Source organism: Sinohyriopsis cumingii, chromosome 11, assembly GCF_028554795.1.
Source record: "Sinohyriopsis cumingii isolate HCF-2022 chromosome 11, ASM2855479v2, whole genome shotgun sequence".
NCBI lineage: Eukaryota > Metazoa > Mollusca > Bivalvia > Unionida > Unionidae > Sinohyriopsis > Sinohyriopsis cumingii.
Window position 1 is genome coordinate 80725421 of NC_142971.1, and position 17923 is coordinate 80743343.

A 17923-nucleotide genomic window follows, 5' to 3' on the forward strand; every position below is an offset into this window, starting at 1 on the left:
ATGTCGTGACGGGCGAAAACGACGTTACTCCAAATAGTCAGTCTTTTATAGGTAAATTACCCTAAGCAACGATACGAGACACACACACCCACTCCTATAATGGTGTGGCATTGTGTAGTATCTCCAGCACCTAATTTCCATGTAGATTAAATCAAAACCCAATCTTTAACCTACAGTATGCGCTATATCTAAGAATGATGCAAGTCACTGCGAGGTATTTTGGCCCAGTTTGCAACTGGAGTTATTGACGGAATAAACAAGCAACAGTCACATTCATTCAAATTGCATGATCAACCAACCTCTTCTATACTTTGGAATATTCTTCCTACTGACTACACTGCTAGATCCCTGTTACATCTACAAATCTCTGCATTACATTTGCAGTAATTACAATGCGCTTTGTGTAAGGCAACTGCAAACCCGTGATTATTTTTGAAAATTAAGAGACAGCTTTTCTGGAAGCTGACTAGACCAATATATAAACATGCGCATTACGCTCGGAAGTATACTTCGAAGTTAAACCAAAAAGTGGGTAAAATATTTAGATAATATGCGGGGCTATGGTATTTCATTATATATGTTAAATGTGCGATATGTAAAACGATGATGAACAAAAAGAAACTTAAAATCTATCTTAGTGATATAAACATACACGCTACCAACAAAGATATACATAATATACATGATGTCGCTGAAAGGTTCCACCGCGAATATATATACAAAATTTAAAATTGAAATATCTAAGCATCCTTTTAATTAAAGTTGACTTAAAAATAAGTTTTAACCTCATTACTATCTCATTTATATATATATATATATATATATATATATATATATATATATATATATATATATATATATCACGTGACCAATACAGTTTTATTTTCACAGAACAGTAGAACATACTGTCTGACTTTTGGGCGACACTAGATATATCTTTTAGGCGACTCCTAACGACTAAAGGTTGCGCGTATGTCGACCAAAGGGCGCATTTTGGCTAATATATATATATATATATATATATATATATATATATATATATATATATATATATATATATATATATATATAATTATCTCTATGTGTTCCTCTGTCTCTATCTATGCTTATGTATATAAATTAAGTAGTTGCTAGCCCAAAAGTTTAAATAATTAATAATATAGAATAAAGCAGTTACATCTTTACAATTATTTACTTAAACTTACAATATAGGATAAAACGTATTTATGAAGAGCGAAATCCACCGTCTGATAAAAATGTTGCAATAATATTTGATTTAGAAAGCTCAACCTGAAAATGATGAAAATGATTATTTGTATCTTAAGCAAGCTTTAATGCCAATCTCTGAGTTTTGTTAAATAACGATCCTAGCCTGTCTTCTTTAGTATAATTATTTTGTTGATCGGCATATCTACAGATAACTTCATTTAATATACTTATTTTCTGTTTGAATCTTGATTCACCCTCATATATGCATATATAAAATACGAAAGTTTTGTTTCGTCTCCAGATTGTTCGGTATATGAATGTTGGATACTGTCACGGAGGTCATTGTGTAAACATGAGGAGATTAAGTACACAACATCTGCCAGCCTGTACATTCAAATATATGGTTGTAATGAACACTTGCTAAATTACATCTTATCGACCAAGTGATAAACTAGCCACTGCATTGTCGAGTTTCGTCATAATTTGTTTGGCAGTTTCTAAGCAAATGGAATTGGGTAAATCATCTTCACTTTATTTACAGTCATATGAAATAAATAATACATGCCACATCGACATATTTTCTGGCTGTTTGTCGCTACATAATCGGAAGTTATATTGAGGTAATCAGGGTGTATGCTCGTCTTATGTATTATTAGTATTAACATATTGTTCACATTCTGTTAGGATGTTATTATTCATATTGTTCCTTAAAATGACTGACATGTTCAAGCCATTCTTGCAAGTTAATATCAATTAAACTTTTTCTAAATCAGCACAGACCATAGCCTGTAATATCCACTCAAAAACAAACCCATATGTATAAGGATGATGTCTAACATAAGTTGTCAAAGTTATTTTCTGTCATCCAGTGTTTTAACATACACACTAAGCAACGACATGCTTGAAGATTATCTTATCTTCGAAGAGACAAATACAACTGTTTTGAGGTTGTAACGGAATTTCTCTTCAGGTTTTTATCTTCTCAACCCCAAATCTCTGATAAATTGAACGATATCGGTTTACCAACAACAATTGATTGGGACAAAATCCTCGACGTCTGAGAACCATGCAAATTGCGCGACTGCGGCTAACTTATGAATACACTAGTGTAACTAACATTTATTTCATTTCACTAATTCAGTCCACCGGGAAAAAGCGTTATCCAAACAGTTGTAATACGTTATATGGTTGATATTGTAAGTAGGATAGTTATAATTTTCAAAGTTCTAAAGTACACCGTCTTTTCTAAACAACAGCGATAGTTGTTTTATCCATGTTTATAAAACAAATCCGTTTGTTACAAAGGAACTCCACTGTTTAAAATGTTTTAATCCTAAAACAGTATCAGCAATCACGCACACGTCATCGACATTAAGTGCCAAAGCATAGGTTACACATTGTTGTCCATTTCTACCATTTTTGTTCATTATTGGTAATTAAACAGATAAAAACAGTGAGCTAAAGTGATGAATGATAACCAACCTTGATAATTGATCATGAGAAGTCTTTACAGCTAAAGTGACAACTAAAGATGTATGTAATTAAAATTATATCATGCACCCCATTTTGTGTTAATTCGTGCCACAACTTATGCCTTTATTTAAAAGTATAAAATATACGCCTATTTTTCAAAATATTTTTCTCTTCAAATATTGCAAAATGACCATCGAAATATGAACTGCAAACCCGCATGTTCTTTATATAGTACATCACAGTTTGAGTTCTACGTATTTTGGCACCCGTCCGTCTACGGAGACGATGGCGTAGCTCCAAAGTAAGCTATTGTTTATCCTTCTTTCTAGCTCTCGTTTCAGCCTGTTTTATTCTTCTCTCTTCCTCTGCGTTTTGAACTCCCTGCCTGACAGCTAGACGCCAGCTGGAACGGTTGTTTGCACAGCTTTTCCAGTCGTTGAAATTGATGTTGGCCGTCTTCATATCCTTCTTGCAAACATCTTTGTAGCGCAGATGTGGTCGTCCAGTTGGTAATGCACCTTATGCTAACTCACCATATAACAGGTCCTTGGGAATGCGACCTGGGTCTATTCTCTTGACATGGCCAAGCCAGCGAAGGCGCCTCTCGCTGAGAATGGAGAACATGCTGCTCATGTTGGCGCGTTCTAGAACCACTGTGTTGGGTACTTTGTCCTGCCACTGGATGTGCAGAATGCGCCGTAAACATCTCAGGTGGAAGCTGTTGAGTTTCCTCTCGTGTCTTGCATAGGTGGTCCATGTTTCGCTGCTGTAGAGAAGTGAGCTGAGTACGCAGGCTTGGTAGACACGCAGTTTGGTCTTCTATGTGAGGTTGGTGTTGTTCCAGACTCTGTGATTAAGCCTGGCCATCACTGCTGCTGCGTTGGCAATCCAACCTTTCACCTCAGAATCAATGGAGAGTGAGCTGGAGATGTTATACCCGAGGGATGTGAAGTTCTCGACAACTTCCAAGTTGTACCCATCGATGGTGACAGAGGGAGTGGAGTCTGCGTTCTGTGCCATGACGTTCGTTTTCTTCTAACTGATGGTCAGTCCAAATTCTTTACAAGCAGGGGGAGGCGGCATACCAGCTGCTACAGTCCATCTTCCGTGTGTGATGTCAAGGCTGCATCATCACCGAAGAGCAATTCACGGATGAGTACCTCTGTTACTTTAGTCTTAGCACGGAGACGGGCGATGTTGAACAGCTTGCCGTCAGCCCTGGTATGGATGTACAGTCTCTCGCTGCAGTCCTTGAATGCATACTGGAGAAGCCTGGAGAAGAAGATGGCAAAGAGCGTCGGCGCAAGGACACAGCCTTGTTTGACTCCGCTGATGACTGGGAATGCTTCAGATGTTGCACCATTGAAGCACAATGTGCTGTGCATGTTCTCGTGGAACGATATAATGACAGCAAGCAGACGTGGGGGGCAGCCGATCTTCTGCAGGAGTCTTACGAGTCCATTTCGACTAACCAGGTCAAACGCCTTTGTCAGGTCTATGAAGGCAATGCAGAGGGGCATCTGCTGCTCGCGATACTTCTCCTGCAGCTGACGTGGTGAGAAGATCATGTCTACAGTTGACCTGCCGGCTCGAAATCCACACTGGGACTCTGGGTAGACGCGAGAGGCTAGGATCTGCAAGCGCGCCAAGGCAACACTGGCGAAAGTCTTTGTGGCGATGCTGAGGAGGGAGATGCCCCGATAGTTGTTGCAGTCGCTACGGTCTCCTTTGCTTTTGTACAAAATGACGATGTTGGCGTCACGCATGTCCTGTGGGATGCATCCCTGTTCCCAGCATGAGTGTGTGTAAGGGCTGGAGCAGTGTCGGTTTTCGGCTCTTGAGGACTTCAGAAGTAATGCCGTGGCTTCCAGGAGCCTTCCCACAGGCAATGCAATCGATGGCTTTTCTGAGCTCTTCCAGGGTGGGCTGTGTGTCTAGCTCCTTCACGACAGGCAGGTCTGGAATGGCGTCCAGGGCAGTTCCAGAGACATTGTTTTGGGTTGCATATAGTTCGAGATAGTGCTCAACCCATCGCTGCAGTTGATTCCCCTGGTCTGTGATGACTTCACTGGTCTTGGACTTGAGGGGGGCGGTCTTGTAGCTGGGGGCGGGCCTGTCCCCTTTTTGATACGCTCATACATTCCTCTTGCATCCCTGGTGTCAGCAGCTCTCTGTATACTGTTGCAAAGGTTCAGCCACTAGATGTTGGCACAGCGGTGGGCGGTCTTCTGAGCGTTGTTCCTTGCAATCTTGAGGGCTTGTAGTGTTCTGGGGCTAGGTGCAGCCTTGCATGCCAGGAGGGCTTTCCTCTTTACCTCAGTTACGTATTAAGTATTTGTATTCAACATGTGAATATATAACAGCAATTATATAATAAATTTGGTCCCCATGATTGTTTGAACCACATAGGTTTCGCTTCATAAAATGTGGTATGTTTAAACCATTTCTCCATCCGTCAGGAAAGGCATAATTGTAGAAAGCTGAGCTGATGAAGGTAGTAAATAACATATAAAATATTTCATGCTTTTGGTAAATCTTCCATGCAATCCTCTGAAACGGGTGTTCTGCTACTTGTAAGCAAATGTAGCGATTTCAAACCTCTAGTCTCAAATATGTCTGAGTTAATAATATTATTGTGGCATCAATATTTCATATTTTGTTTAGATTATTGGCATTTTTCATCTTATTCCCAATATATCCAACTAAAAATGGCCATAAATCGTCTTTATGTGAAGTCAGTACATGTTTCATATACTGGAGCCATTTCAATTTAGATACATGTGTTTATCTTCATTTCAAGCGATACACTCGGGTATTTCAAATTTACAAGATGACCAAAACATTTGCCTTCTCCCACGAAGTCTGTAATTGAGTATACTGCATGTTTCTATTCCTGTATTCGTTCACGTCGATATATATATATATATATATATATATATATATATATATATATATATATATATATATATATATATATATATATGTATATATATATATATGTATATATATATATATATATATATATATATATATATATATATATATATATATATATATATGTGTGTGTGTGTGTGTGCGTGTGTGTGTGTGTGTGTGTGTGTTTATGCTCCCTCAAAGCTCTCAGATTTTAACGTGCCATTTCGAGTAATGAAACGAATTTGAAATCATCATGAATTATATGATCATCTATAAAAGTCGTTTTAGGATTAGAATCACCTGCTGGCAATTAGATATTGTATTTAGTGCCGCATAAAATACAAATGATATCCATTTCTAATAACTCATTATAATTGAAGGGCCGACGTCATATATAGGTGAACCTGACATATGTATTGTCAGTGTAAACATGGTTTACTTTTTGCACTGCTACACAGTGGCGGTCAGTAGTAGATCTTTGGTTTATTATGCACATATGGCCGAAGAAACTATATAAGTGCAGTGAAACCGCGTGGGTGTGTCTACTATATGGTGAAAATGCATACATTTATATTAAGTTTCAAATATCCACAAAAAATGTTTTATACTTATTCACAATCACTACGGCTATATGAAACCAATACTCAAATAACATTCGTCATATATCATTTTTATCACATTATAAATGGACTATGTAAAGAGACAAGTCTATCTAAATATAGATAAATATATACGGCTCCAAAGTCACTAGCATTATATAGTCTAATCACTTATTTACGAATAAGGGTAATGTGCCACAATGTAAAAACTTTGTTATTTTTCTTTGTTCCTATCAATTCATGAGATTATTTTTGCATGCGATGATTGTTAAGTTTTATAACTAAAGCAACACAGTTTGTGGTAAATGTTTATTGGCAATTTCGTTTTAATCATATGAGTCTGACCTGCTACGTTTACAACATTTAAGCTGAAGTAGACTGAGAGACATATATGACATACCTTTCTTACAATGAAGGCTTTCATAGTGCAACAAATACATTGAATGTCTACCTCACTGATATAACATAATCATGTATTTTTTGCCATTGGTATCTTGATAGAAACGTACTTTGATAAACGTCATACCATGAAATACATTTTGAAAAAATATATAATAAAACGATATGGAGGAAATTAATAATTATATAGCAGCAAGGTCTTTGGAACAAACGGAGCGTATTTATTAGCATGTTTCTTCCTGCAGAAGTATGGAAATATACTTCACGAAATAGATTGATCTCTAACATCTCGTATTATTATAAAAATATATTTAGTGCATTTGCATGAAACAGTTAATGAATACAACATTAAAAAACAGCATTACCAGCTGATAAAGATATATGTGTTAGGTTTGATATTAAAATCAAACATATTATACGGATACCAGGCAAAGTAGATGCTTGTTGTATGAAATATAAATCATTATTCAGCAAAAAATCCACTATGATGATGTTCCCACACCGCATCAGTCACCAACACTACCATAATTATGTATAATCCTTTGTAATTGTCTTTTTTTATTTTTAGTCCCTGAGTTGTTACTGTAGTACCAAAAGTGGCATAACATTAACAATGTATTACACCGTTTGTTTTTAATAGTCGTTGTAACAGTTCATCTGTTTAATTAACAGCTACTATACGGTATCAAAATAGTACATGTGATGTGCCTACTAACCTCCGTCTGATTTTATTAAAGAGAATATTGCTTAGAATATTGGAATTTTGCAAGGAAGAACATGCTGAACTGGATGTTTCAAATGTTCTTTGTTAAAATTTTCATAACAGGTCGTATCTGTTTGCAGCTTAGAGTGTTCTATACAAGAACATTTTATCGTTTCTTCAGGCAGTTTTTTAAATAGTTTTTATATGACATTGTTTCCTTGAAATGTTGTTTATTTTTGCAATAACATCAGAAGCAGAATCATTTGTATTCTTTTCATCAGTCTTTGCTTTGCGTGGAAATGTTTACTGAATTATGTTCTTGAAAAATAATGTGAATAATAATATTGTTTGATTGAAACAGTGTTCTGGAATTATAGTGAATTCAGTCAAGGACATTTTGGATTACATTACTGGGATTAACTGGAAGATGGTTAGCAAATCATTACACTTCAGACCGCTGGTACATTGATACATTTAAAACCTGAGACACATCAACAACATTAGCATTTGATTTTGCTGAAATTTGGAAGGATGGATAATATTGTGGATGATGTGGACGGCGCGCGTGAATGTTTCTTTCTTGCCGTCTTAGGATGAGAAAACAACCACGACTCCAGAGACAATGCCATGTTTCTGCTGGTTTATTTGTACTTTCATGATGCTTGGTCTCAACTACAGATGCATGGCCTAGAAACTAAGTATTTTGCCTTGGTAACAATCTCCACTCTCACCTGCATGTTTGAATGCAAAACAATAGCAGAGCTCCCATGTCACCCTCGCCTTTCTGACATTTCCGGGTTACTCGACGAAGAATGTTTCCCGGACAGTTGTGAGGGCCATCGACCCTGGATTTAAAGAACAACCTTTGTTAAGATAGCTCTATGCGTCATCTGTAAATTGGGATGGCTATTGTCAGTGTTTATTCTATGCTGTAACATACTTCTCTTCTTCTAATTCAAAGCTTTCTCGACTGCCTCCACATTCCGGTCTCATAAAGCCCTTATGCAATAGACCTCTATTTAAGATGGACCTTACATCTTGAACCAATCGACTTGTTTCCGCCAGTCATCATGTGCGACACAAACTTCATAATTTTTTTGTCGAGCTGTCGGACAATTGCTGCCAGATTGCTGCACTGGAGATGGTTGTACACAAATACGTATCCTCGCATATTCCGACCCAGCTTAAACCTACGCCTGGTCAGTGCTAGTGAAGTCATATGGTGTCAAAGCGACGTATTACATCTGTCGCCTTAGAAAGAGCGGCGGATGATGCAACAGTCCTTATACACGGCACATCATCTGCAATGGATGTTGTGGAATTGTTGGTGTTGTAGCGGTTCACCTTTGAGCATATCGCCGGAGATGATACATTGTTTTTATGTTTTTGTTTATGTTGTGATTATTTCACCCTTCTAACATCACATCATCGTATTCGATAACATTGTTCTAGTCACAGTCAACGTTATCCGGCCCTGGGGCGTCATCGACGCTAGACAAAAATGCTATCCGGTCTTCTATGGGGTCAACAGCACTCACTTCTTTCTCAGAGTTATTATCAGCTGGCTTCCGTGTTAATAGCATCAGTGCGGTATACGCCAAATTTAATTACATCTCCAACATTTTGTGAAACATATGTAATTATATGGATATAAACCTAAGATATATGAATATAGTCACTAGACCAACACACTGCATATTGGATAATAAGTGGGCCCTTTAAGGATAGACACCTCTAACAATGTTAAAAATTTCCCTCAATGAAAATTTCCCAGTTGACCCTCAATTGGAGCTCTGATGATAAATTCATGCATGCCCTCAAGTTGTGTTAAATTCCATCAAGATTCGCGGTAATCTTAACTTCACGTTGATCCCTCAAGTACTAAACTTACGTAGACTTTCAAGAGGCGCTTTTAGATGTTAAATGTCTATAAGATCTCCGGGAATGTGATATTTGCACTAGCTCAAGTACCCTTTTCAACATTTATAACTTCCCGTAACCTTTTCAAGAGGAACTCCTATGTTATATTCCCAGGATTTTCACTTCACATTTACCATATGGAGAATGTCCTAAATGAACAATTCCCGTTAGACCCCATAGTGTTGTCCTAAACATTTAGTATGTTTTTGTTTCTTCATTAAACAAGAACATAACCAATATTCCTGAGCATGTTCTTGATTATAATAAGCGTTCGTGTATGGATTTTTATCGTCATCTCAGATTACTATATTTATCAATTATCATATGAACTGACCTGGTTGATATTATTTTTTAAAAACATCAATTAGAATTGTTAATCATTGGAAGCTAAAATTCGAACCTAGCTGGTAAATTGTATCTAAGTTAAATAAACTTATATACTCCCCTTTCGGAGTATGACGAAATACAAGGCTTTTCGGAAGAGTTGAGATCTGGTCTATACTACCGTAAGTTCCTCTTAAATGTAGTTTAACTTAGAGAAATACATTTTTGTTACATTTTACAAAACATGTTCATTTTGCTTTTATGTTACTTATTTATGACCATTGTGACGTAAATGTATGACGGGGGTAGGTGACTGGTTGAAGAAAAAGAGGTTATCGTCAATATCTCCCAACGAAAACCATGTAATAAACCCGTTCAGCATTGTTTTCTCTTGTGATAATACATATACTAGAAAAGACGGGAAGTCGAGTGGTAGAACACACTCGCTTTCTCTATTAACACTTTTGTTCATAATAACTAGTTTTCGTGCCATCATGGTTTGCATTATCATGTTAATTAAAGTTAGCTTTTTGTTTATCACAAAATTTGAATAATATATCAAATATAGCAAGCTAAATAATAAGACTAAAGGCGAAACAAAAACATGATAGCAGACTTGCAAGCAATTCGATGAGCTCCATATCAGTATAGTAATTGTATTATACGTTCTGCGAAGAAAAAAGACCGTACATATTCCAATATTTTCAGCTGCCTACCTTGAAATAGTAGTAGCTGGACAATGGCGAATACAATCATTTTTCCTCTCATGGATGCAGTGTAGTCCATAGCACAGTTCCTTTCCCAAGGTACGCTTTATGTTATCACACTAGGAGTAGCTGATGTAAATAGGTGACATCAGAAATAAATAATAATCCTGAAACCGCGTGAATATATTATCAGGTTGGACAAAGTCTATCCGTTTCAATCTTTGCATCCTCTCTACATTTGTACCGTACATGTTGGACAAAAGGCGGTCTAATGTTAAGTTGTTTGCATTGGAAAAATGCACAGTGGTGAGAATGTTGCCATACGTTAATGTAATTGTCATCTACTGTGACTGAAATTCCTGTACATGTGGTCACTATGGAAACAGTACTCTTTATAAAGGAAATAGCTGATATAATTCCAGCCCTATTTAGCTCGAAAACGTAACCTGAACAAGTTCAAGTTATATAATTGTGGAAATGGCTTTTGCAATACAATATCGAAAATTGCAAAAATGAATTAAGAAATATCTAAAATGTAACAAAACAAGGTTTCGGCTTTTATAATTTTCTTAATTGATCTTTGAAGTATATGCAGTGAACAAAATAATGCGCATCTAGCATGGCTTTTAGTGTGTATATATGACGTACAAGCCAACATTCATCAACCCGTCTTACAGCAAAAGAAGGAATTTAAAAATTTATTTTATAGAAATAATTACGATATACAAGGTTTATTTTCAATAGTGATGAAAACCTGAACATTATTTTCTATAATAAGAGAACTTTGTTGCAATTGAGAAAACGTACCTGAAAATTACCAACTATTCCAGGGAAACACGGTTAATAAATAGTTCATTTCCAAACCAACGGTAATATATCGCTTTGAAACGTAAAGAACTATACTATGACGTAAAATACGATGTCAAATGTTTAATTTTTGTTAAATATTTCCCGAATGAAAATTAGTTAATGAACAAATTAGTGAAAGAAAATAATGGATTAAGAAAACTAAGAGAACAATAAAATCGTGAATAAAACAAATACTCTGTAAGCCAGGCTGATGCAAAATAAATAAAAATTGAATATTTTGATTTATAAGGACGTTTTTTCTTTATATTATTCATGCTAAAAAAAAATCGTATGTATTGATATTATACATCAAGGATATTTACCTTTAGCTATTAATCGAATGATCATCATTTGAAAAATGTCGACATGTATATTTCTAGGAAACTTTGACTTTAATAATCATGTTGCTTACTTGTAGTTTCGATGCAGACTTTACGCTTGTAAGTGTCATTTCTGCGTAGTTATATGGTAGCATATTGTCTGCTGTGGTATTAGATAAATTTATCATACGTGATTATGCCTACATAGTGTGAGGCTATATAACTAAGTTTGCGCTTTGACTCCGGACATATACATGGCCATCTACCTGGATAGTGGCCAGTGCTGTTCTATTAACTGATCATAACTGAATACATACATACATACATACATACATACATACATACATACATACATACATACATACATACACATATACATACATATATACAGTGGAGCCTCGTTCTTCCGGACTCCGTTTATCAGGAAACCTCGCTATCCGGACATAATTCAACGGGAACGGAATTCCTAAACGGTAATTTACTCCGTTAATCAAGAAATCCGCGTTCCGGATCCGGAAATCAAAATCGGGGATCAAAGTGTAAAATTACGTTAAAACTTCTCTCGAAAATCCGGAAATAATCTGTCCAAAAATAAGAAAATTCGAAATATCGTATGTGAAAATACAATCAGAAGAATAATACATAAAACACAGTAGTGAAGCCCTTGAGAATCTATGGCCACTATCAATAACTAAGTAGCGTGACCATATTGTAACCAGCGATTGTATAAACAATGTCTCTTTTAGCTAGTCGCCGACGGGGGTGTTAATAATTAAATAAACACACTGGGATCAAATCGTCCACGCTTTTTGACATAACATATGGTAAATAAATTAAAAGTGTCATTAAGCCTCTTTTTTGTTTACCAATTGTACGTAACAATCACAGTTTATTGTTTGCTGTGCAAATACAGTTGACATTTTTAAGCCGTGGACAGTATAGGGCTTTATTTTCGAATAAAATGGGGACGTCAATCATTAGCAACTGTAAAACACGACTTATAAAAATGACTGCATTTTATTAGTTTACCATTACGCATTTAACTGGGAGATAACAGTTTGTATTCGTTGTACTTTTTACATATATTATGGCGACACCATCAAGCAAGCGCAGACGAGTAGAGATACCGGCCAGCATAAAAAAGATTTGCCAGCACAAAGAAGATCACCTAAAAGCTACAATTCAAGATATACGCCAACATATTATAGCTTACTATTCCTTAGACATTGGCAAGTCGACAGTTGCGGACATTATAAAAAACAAGGACAAATGGTTGTCCGTACCTGCCGACTCAGCAGACCTAACCTGCGCTCGCCATGCCAAATATCAACAAGTCGATGATGCCGTATTCATGTGGTTCTCAGACATGTCGGCCCACCACGCCGTCGTCAACGATGAAATGCTCATTGCCAAAGCAAAGATACTCGGAGACCAACTCAGCACCACTGACTTTGCCTATTCTCGTGGATGGCTACAACGCTTCAAGAATCGGCGGGACATCAAACGCAAATTGTATGAGGGAGAAGCAGAGAGTGCCGACATGAACAAAGTGCAGACCGGCAGAGAAAAACTAAAGCGACTACTGCAAGACTACGACCCACAAGACATATTCAACCTGGACGAAACGGATTGTTTTTCCGACTGGGGCCAAACTACAGTTTAGCAATCCACAACATTAAAGGCCAGAAAAAGTCAAATGATAGGATCACCGTGACACTCACTGCGAACGCAACAGGGAGCATCAAATTGAAACTATTTGTCATAACTAAAGTCAACAGACCTAGGTGTTTTGGCAAAACATATAATCCAGACACATATGTGAGATACAGACACAACCGCAAAGCTTGGATGACGGCAGAACTTTTCATCGACTGGTTGAATGAATTCGATAGACAGATAAGGGTAGCCAAACGCAACGTCATCTTACTTGTAGACAACGCTGCAAGCCACACAAAAGGGGACGTTCGATTAAGCAACGTAAAACTACACTTCCTTCCGGCAAATACAGCGGCACACATTCGGCCAATGGACGCTGGCATAATACGTGCATTCAAGGCCCACTACAGGAAACAACTGGTTAGACATTACATTGACTGTGCTGAGCAAGGCAAAGTTCAAACTGTGAACATTAGGCAGGCAATACACATGGTAATGACAGCGTGGGGTTCAGTAACACCAACAACAATCTCAAACTGCATTAGACATGTACAGATCATACCGACAATAACCACTAATGTCGAAGATATTGATGACGGAGATGACATACCATTAAGTGAGCTCAGAGATCGAATAAGAAGCCTTCCTACCCAGACTGAGGAATTCATACGGATAGACGAAAAGGAAGAGACAGGACATCAACTCAACTATGACGACATTTTGACTCTGGTATCTAAAGATGAGGTTCCAGACAATAATAATGAAGAAGACGATGATGACACTACCGACCCCGAGGGAAAAGACATTACCATCAACCAAGCCAAGGACAGTATAGCAACATTAATTTCGTATTTTGAGTAGACGTCAGCAGATTTCACCAGTGATGACATAAAACACAATAGCGAAGCCCTTGACAATCTATGGCCACTATCAGTAATCATTGCAGATAGATCCGCCAAAGAATCCAGGCAAACAAAGGTTACAGACTTCTTCAGGAAATTGAAATAATAAATGTATGTACAGTACATACATGTACATGAACATAGTGTGATGTGTTCGATGTGTTAATTGTCTAAACTTCTATTTACTGTATATGTACGTACAAGCACATGTTATAATAATGTGAAATAAACACAAATTAATAGATGTATTCATTAATTTATTTCAACTATTATTGAATATACCGTACATTACATTTAAAGCTAGCATATACATGTACATATATACGGTGTGATGATATCGTAAAATAAAAATGTGCATGATTCAATTATCCGGAAAACTCGTTAATCCGGACATATTCGCTGGGAACGAATGTGTCCGGATTAACGAGGCTCCACTGTATATATATATATATATATATATATATATATATATATATATATATATATATATATATATATATATATATCATTATTCACAAAACCTACAACGTGCCTTATTTTGATATTTTCTACACAAAATGATGCAGAGCAATATATTTTCTACAACAGTAATCCATATTACATGTAGCTGTAGGTCATCAAAAAAGAGTAATTTTAAACCTTGTTACCATATGCACACATTTAAGTTGATGATCAGTACCAACACATTTAAATTCATCGTTCGTTACAACATTGTTATAAAGCTAGCTATTGCACTTTTATAATTTGTTGAAAGATTAGCAATTTTGGAAAGAACAGAAAACCCAATTAGCCCCGTGATATAACACACGATCACCACCGAACACGAAACCAAATTATAGTCAGCATTCTGTCTTTTACTCTATATTTCTCGTTTGATCATTGTTGCCCTGAATATATATTAGTACGGCCTACCGGCTATTGAACAATTGAAACATTTACATTGTTATTAGTCATAACTGATTTGGACAGTATATCAGGGTTGCTTTTGCAAACATTAACAAGGATATATTTCCGTTTCTTATTTCAAAGAAAGTTTTATTTTTGTTTTATTAATCTAATTGCAGATTGTGTATCAGTCTCAATATTTATCTGTGTCAAGTTAGTATCTTCACTGTTATGCCACTTTACAGAGTACTGACATATAGTGTGTTGCATTCCTGATGGAATTTAAATGATTAAGACAAATAATTCAAGTTACAATGATAGATGAATTATATTAGGCACAGCTGTATGTTTGTCAATGCTCTATTTCCATACGTATTTTAAGAGAATTATTTCTACTGATTTAGTAGGTCTTTATCTTCCCAAATTTTAGATGTAAAGTTATAAGTCTTCATTTTCCAAGTTAGCTGAAATCTTTACATCTAGCACAGCACACTCAGTATAATGACAGTTAGGTTTACATTCCTAGCGATGTGTTTTGTTGTTGCCTTTCTACTTCCAGTCCTTTTATCTGTCTGTTTTGTTTTTGGGGGATGTTGGGATGATTGTTTTTGTGTTTCCACTGTTTCCGTTTATTCAATTCCAGAACATTTGAAATATCTATATAAAAGATGGAAACGAAGCATACGAAATTTCTCCGAAACATCGGACAGAATGGTCTCATGTATTTGCAAACGAGTTAAACGTGTGTGGGAACAGATGATTCTCCTGTATACATTATTTATCTTTCATTACCAAATCAATTATAGATTTGATGGTTAATAATCACACAATATTTGAGTTCTCGATATAAATCTGGGGAGTTGGCAGTTTTATTCAACTTTGTTCGCAGATTGGTTCTTGCAATGTGCGGGTAACAACGGTAAATCATTTCAGTGCAATATGTACGTTATCAATAGGCTTTGACCCGCTTTGAAAGCACAGTGTTTCATAGCATACAGCCCTCTTGTCAGGACGCAGTATCGATTCTAGATAGGGAATATATTATACAGGTATTTAAGTTACTTGTCATGCAACTGTATACACACTGAAAGACGACCGCCTTTTGACGACGTGGAAACTACGTATCGGGAAAATATTATAGTGTATGTATTACCCGGAACATATGTTGTGTTAGTTAAAAAAGGATGATTATATTTTTAGTGCACAAACACTTTTTTACAGATGGTTCATATATTCATTTCCTTTGAGCAATTATTCTCTACACCACGTGTTCCAAATAATAAAGACAGGTAACATAAGTCGGATTCGCTAAAGTGCACATTAAATAAAATTAATTATGCAAACGATGTTTTTGTCTTGCATATCTTCACATAGAAGAGACCCATTTATAACTCCTTTAGGCATTACTAACTCTTACAATACCTGCCAAGCATGTGAAGACAGTTTAAATATGCATGGTTTCAGGGCTCAAACCTTTGAAACCTGGCTATAGCCGACATACGTCACCTGTAGAGTTAATTATCATTTTCATCTGATATCCACATATATATATTTAATAACTGATACCAACGCATGCTAAATTCGCTTGACAATCGTGGGTAATGTTTTAATATGCGGTTTTGTATATTGGAAGCCCTAGACCGTGCGACAGATATCTCATACTTTAAATGTAAAATCAGCAAGCATTGCACGTTTACATCCAAACACATTTCATCAACTTCTGACCCGATGCAAGACCAATATCGCATGGAACAGGTTCATGATAAGATGATTTAATTTCAAGTATTTTCTGAAGCATGTGACATTTGTATGTTTTTTGGAGTGTCCGATCTGGTCATAATCCAAACCAATGATATGCACACACACTTCATATCCTTTTTCGCACTGTCATGCAAATCAGTTCAATTTAGAAATGTAAACATTCTGGTATAATTGACAAACGTTTTATGACACATAATTTCCTAAATTCAAGTTCACCCTCTTTCTCCTAACTACGCTTAATGTGCAAATTTCCTTTTTAACAGATTTAAACATACATTGGTTATATAATTTCATTTTATTCATTCACTTGGTTTCGCACCCAGATGTGTATCCGTTAGTCTTGTCAGGGGTATTTAGCATGATATAATCAAACTACCGCCACAAATACATTTTGTGATAAACATTTGTCAAGACGAAGTTGTAGATGTATAACGGAATGTATTTTAATGTACGTTTAAATTTTAAAATATCTTGTTAACCATTGATCACATCTAGTCGAAGTTTCAGATATTGCATAAATCTTCATGAATGATAATTAAGAATTAAGTTATATAAACATCATATGTTTACCCTTAATGTTACTATGAGGGTCATATGTCTGCCCTTAATGTTAGCATGAGGGTCATATGTCTAGCCTAAATGTTAATATGAGGGTCCTATGTCTACCCTTAATGTTAATATGAGGGTCATATCTCTGCCCTTAATGTTAATATGAGGGTCATATGTCTGCCCTTAATGTTACTATGAGGGTCCTATGTCTACCCTTAATGTTAATATGAGGGTCCTATGTCTACCCTTCATGTTAATATGAGGGTCATTTGTCTACCCTTAATGTTAATTTCCAAAAGGGATTCGACTGGGAACCCCTACGTGTTTCTCATTATACCTCATATGGTCGACCTATGGTACCTTCGAGTTCCTTGAAATAAATAAAACATCTATCTCAAGGAAACTTCATTCAGAGTTTATTTTCTCGATAATGAGATTCGCTTAAATCCCTTTCGTGTTACGTTACAATTCAATGATAATGAGGTTCGTTTAAATTTCATGTGTATTACAGTACAATTCATTCATAAAATTACACCCTTTAGGTAGTTCGTATGACACGTTTACGCTTTGCAAATGATGTGCTAATCTTAAAGAAACTGTGGGCAATATTTATTATACTAAAGAAAATTAAATATTCTCCATGACAATATGTGTCAAGGTTTCTTGACACAAATATAAAATGTAAAGGCTAGATCAAAGATTAAGCAAAGAACTGTAACTGAAATTGAAAAAATACAAAAGAGAAATCAAA

At 36.1% G+C, this 17923-nt stretch overlaps 1 protein-coding gene across 3 annotated transcripts in view; it reads right to left on the reverse strand.

Moving 5' to 3' along the window:
• The window catches only part of LOC149788829 (uncharacterized), a 120095-nt gene that overhangs the window by 64124 nt on the left and 38048 nt on the right, over positions 1-17923 (reverse strand). For 2 of the 3 annotated variants that reach the window (XM_089974954.1, XM_089974951.1), the window contains exon 1: positions 10260-10416. The exons of the other annotated variant lie outside the window; for it this stretch is intronic. In XM_089974954.1, coding sequence (XP_089831080.1) covers positions 10260-10329 — 70 coding nt within the window. In that variant the 5' untranslated portion in view covers positions 10330-10416. Of the gene's footprint in view, positions 1-10259; positions 10417-17923 lie in introns of those variants that run through there. 3 annotated transcript variants of the gene reach the window in all.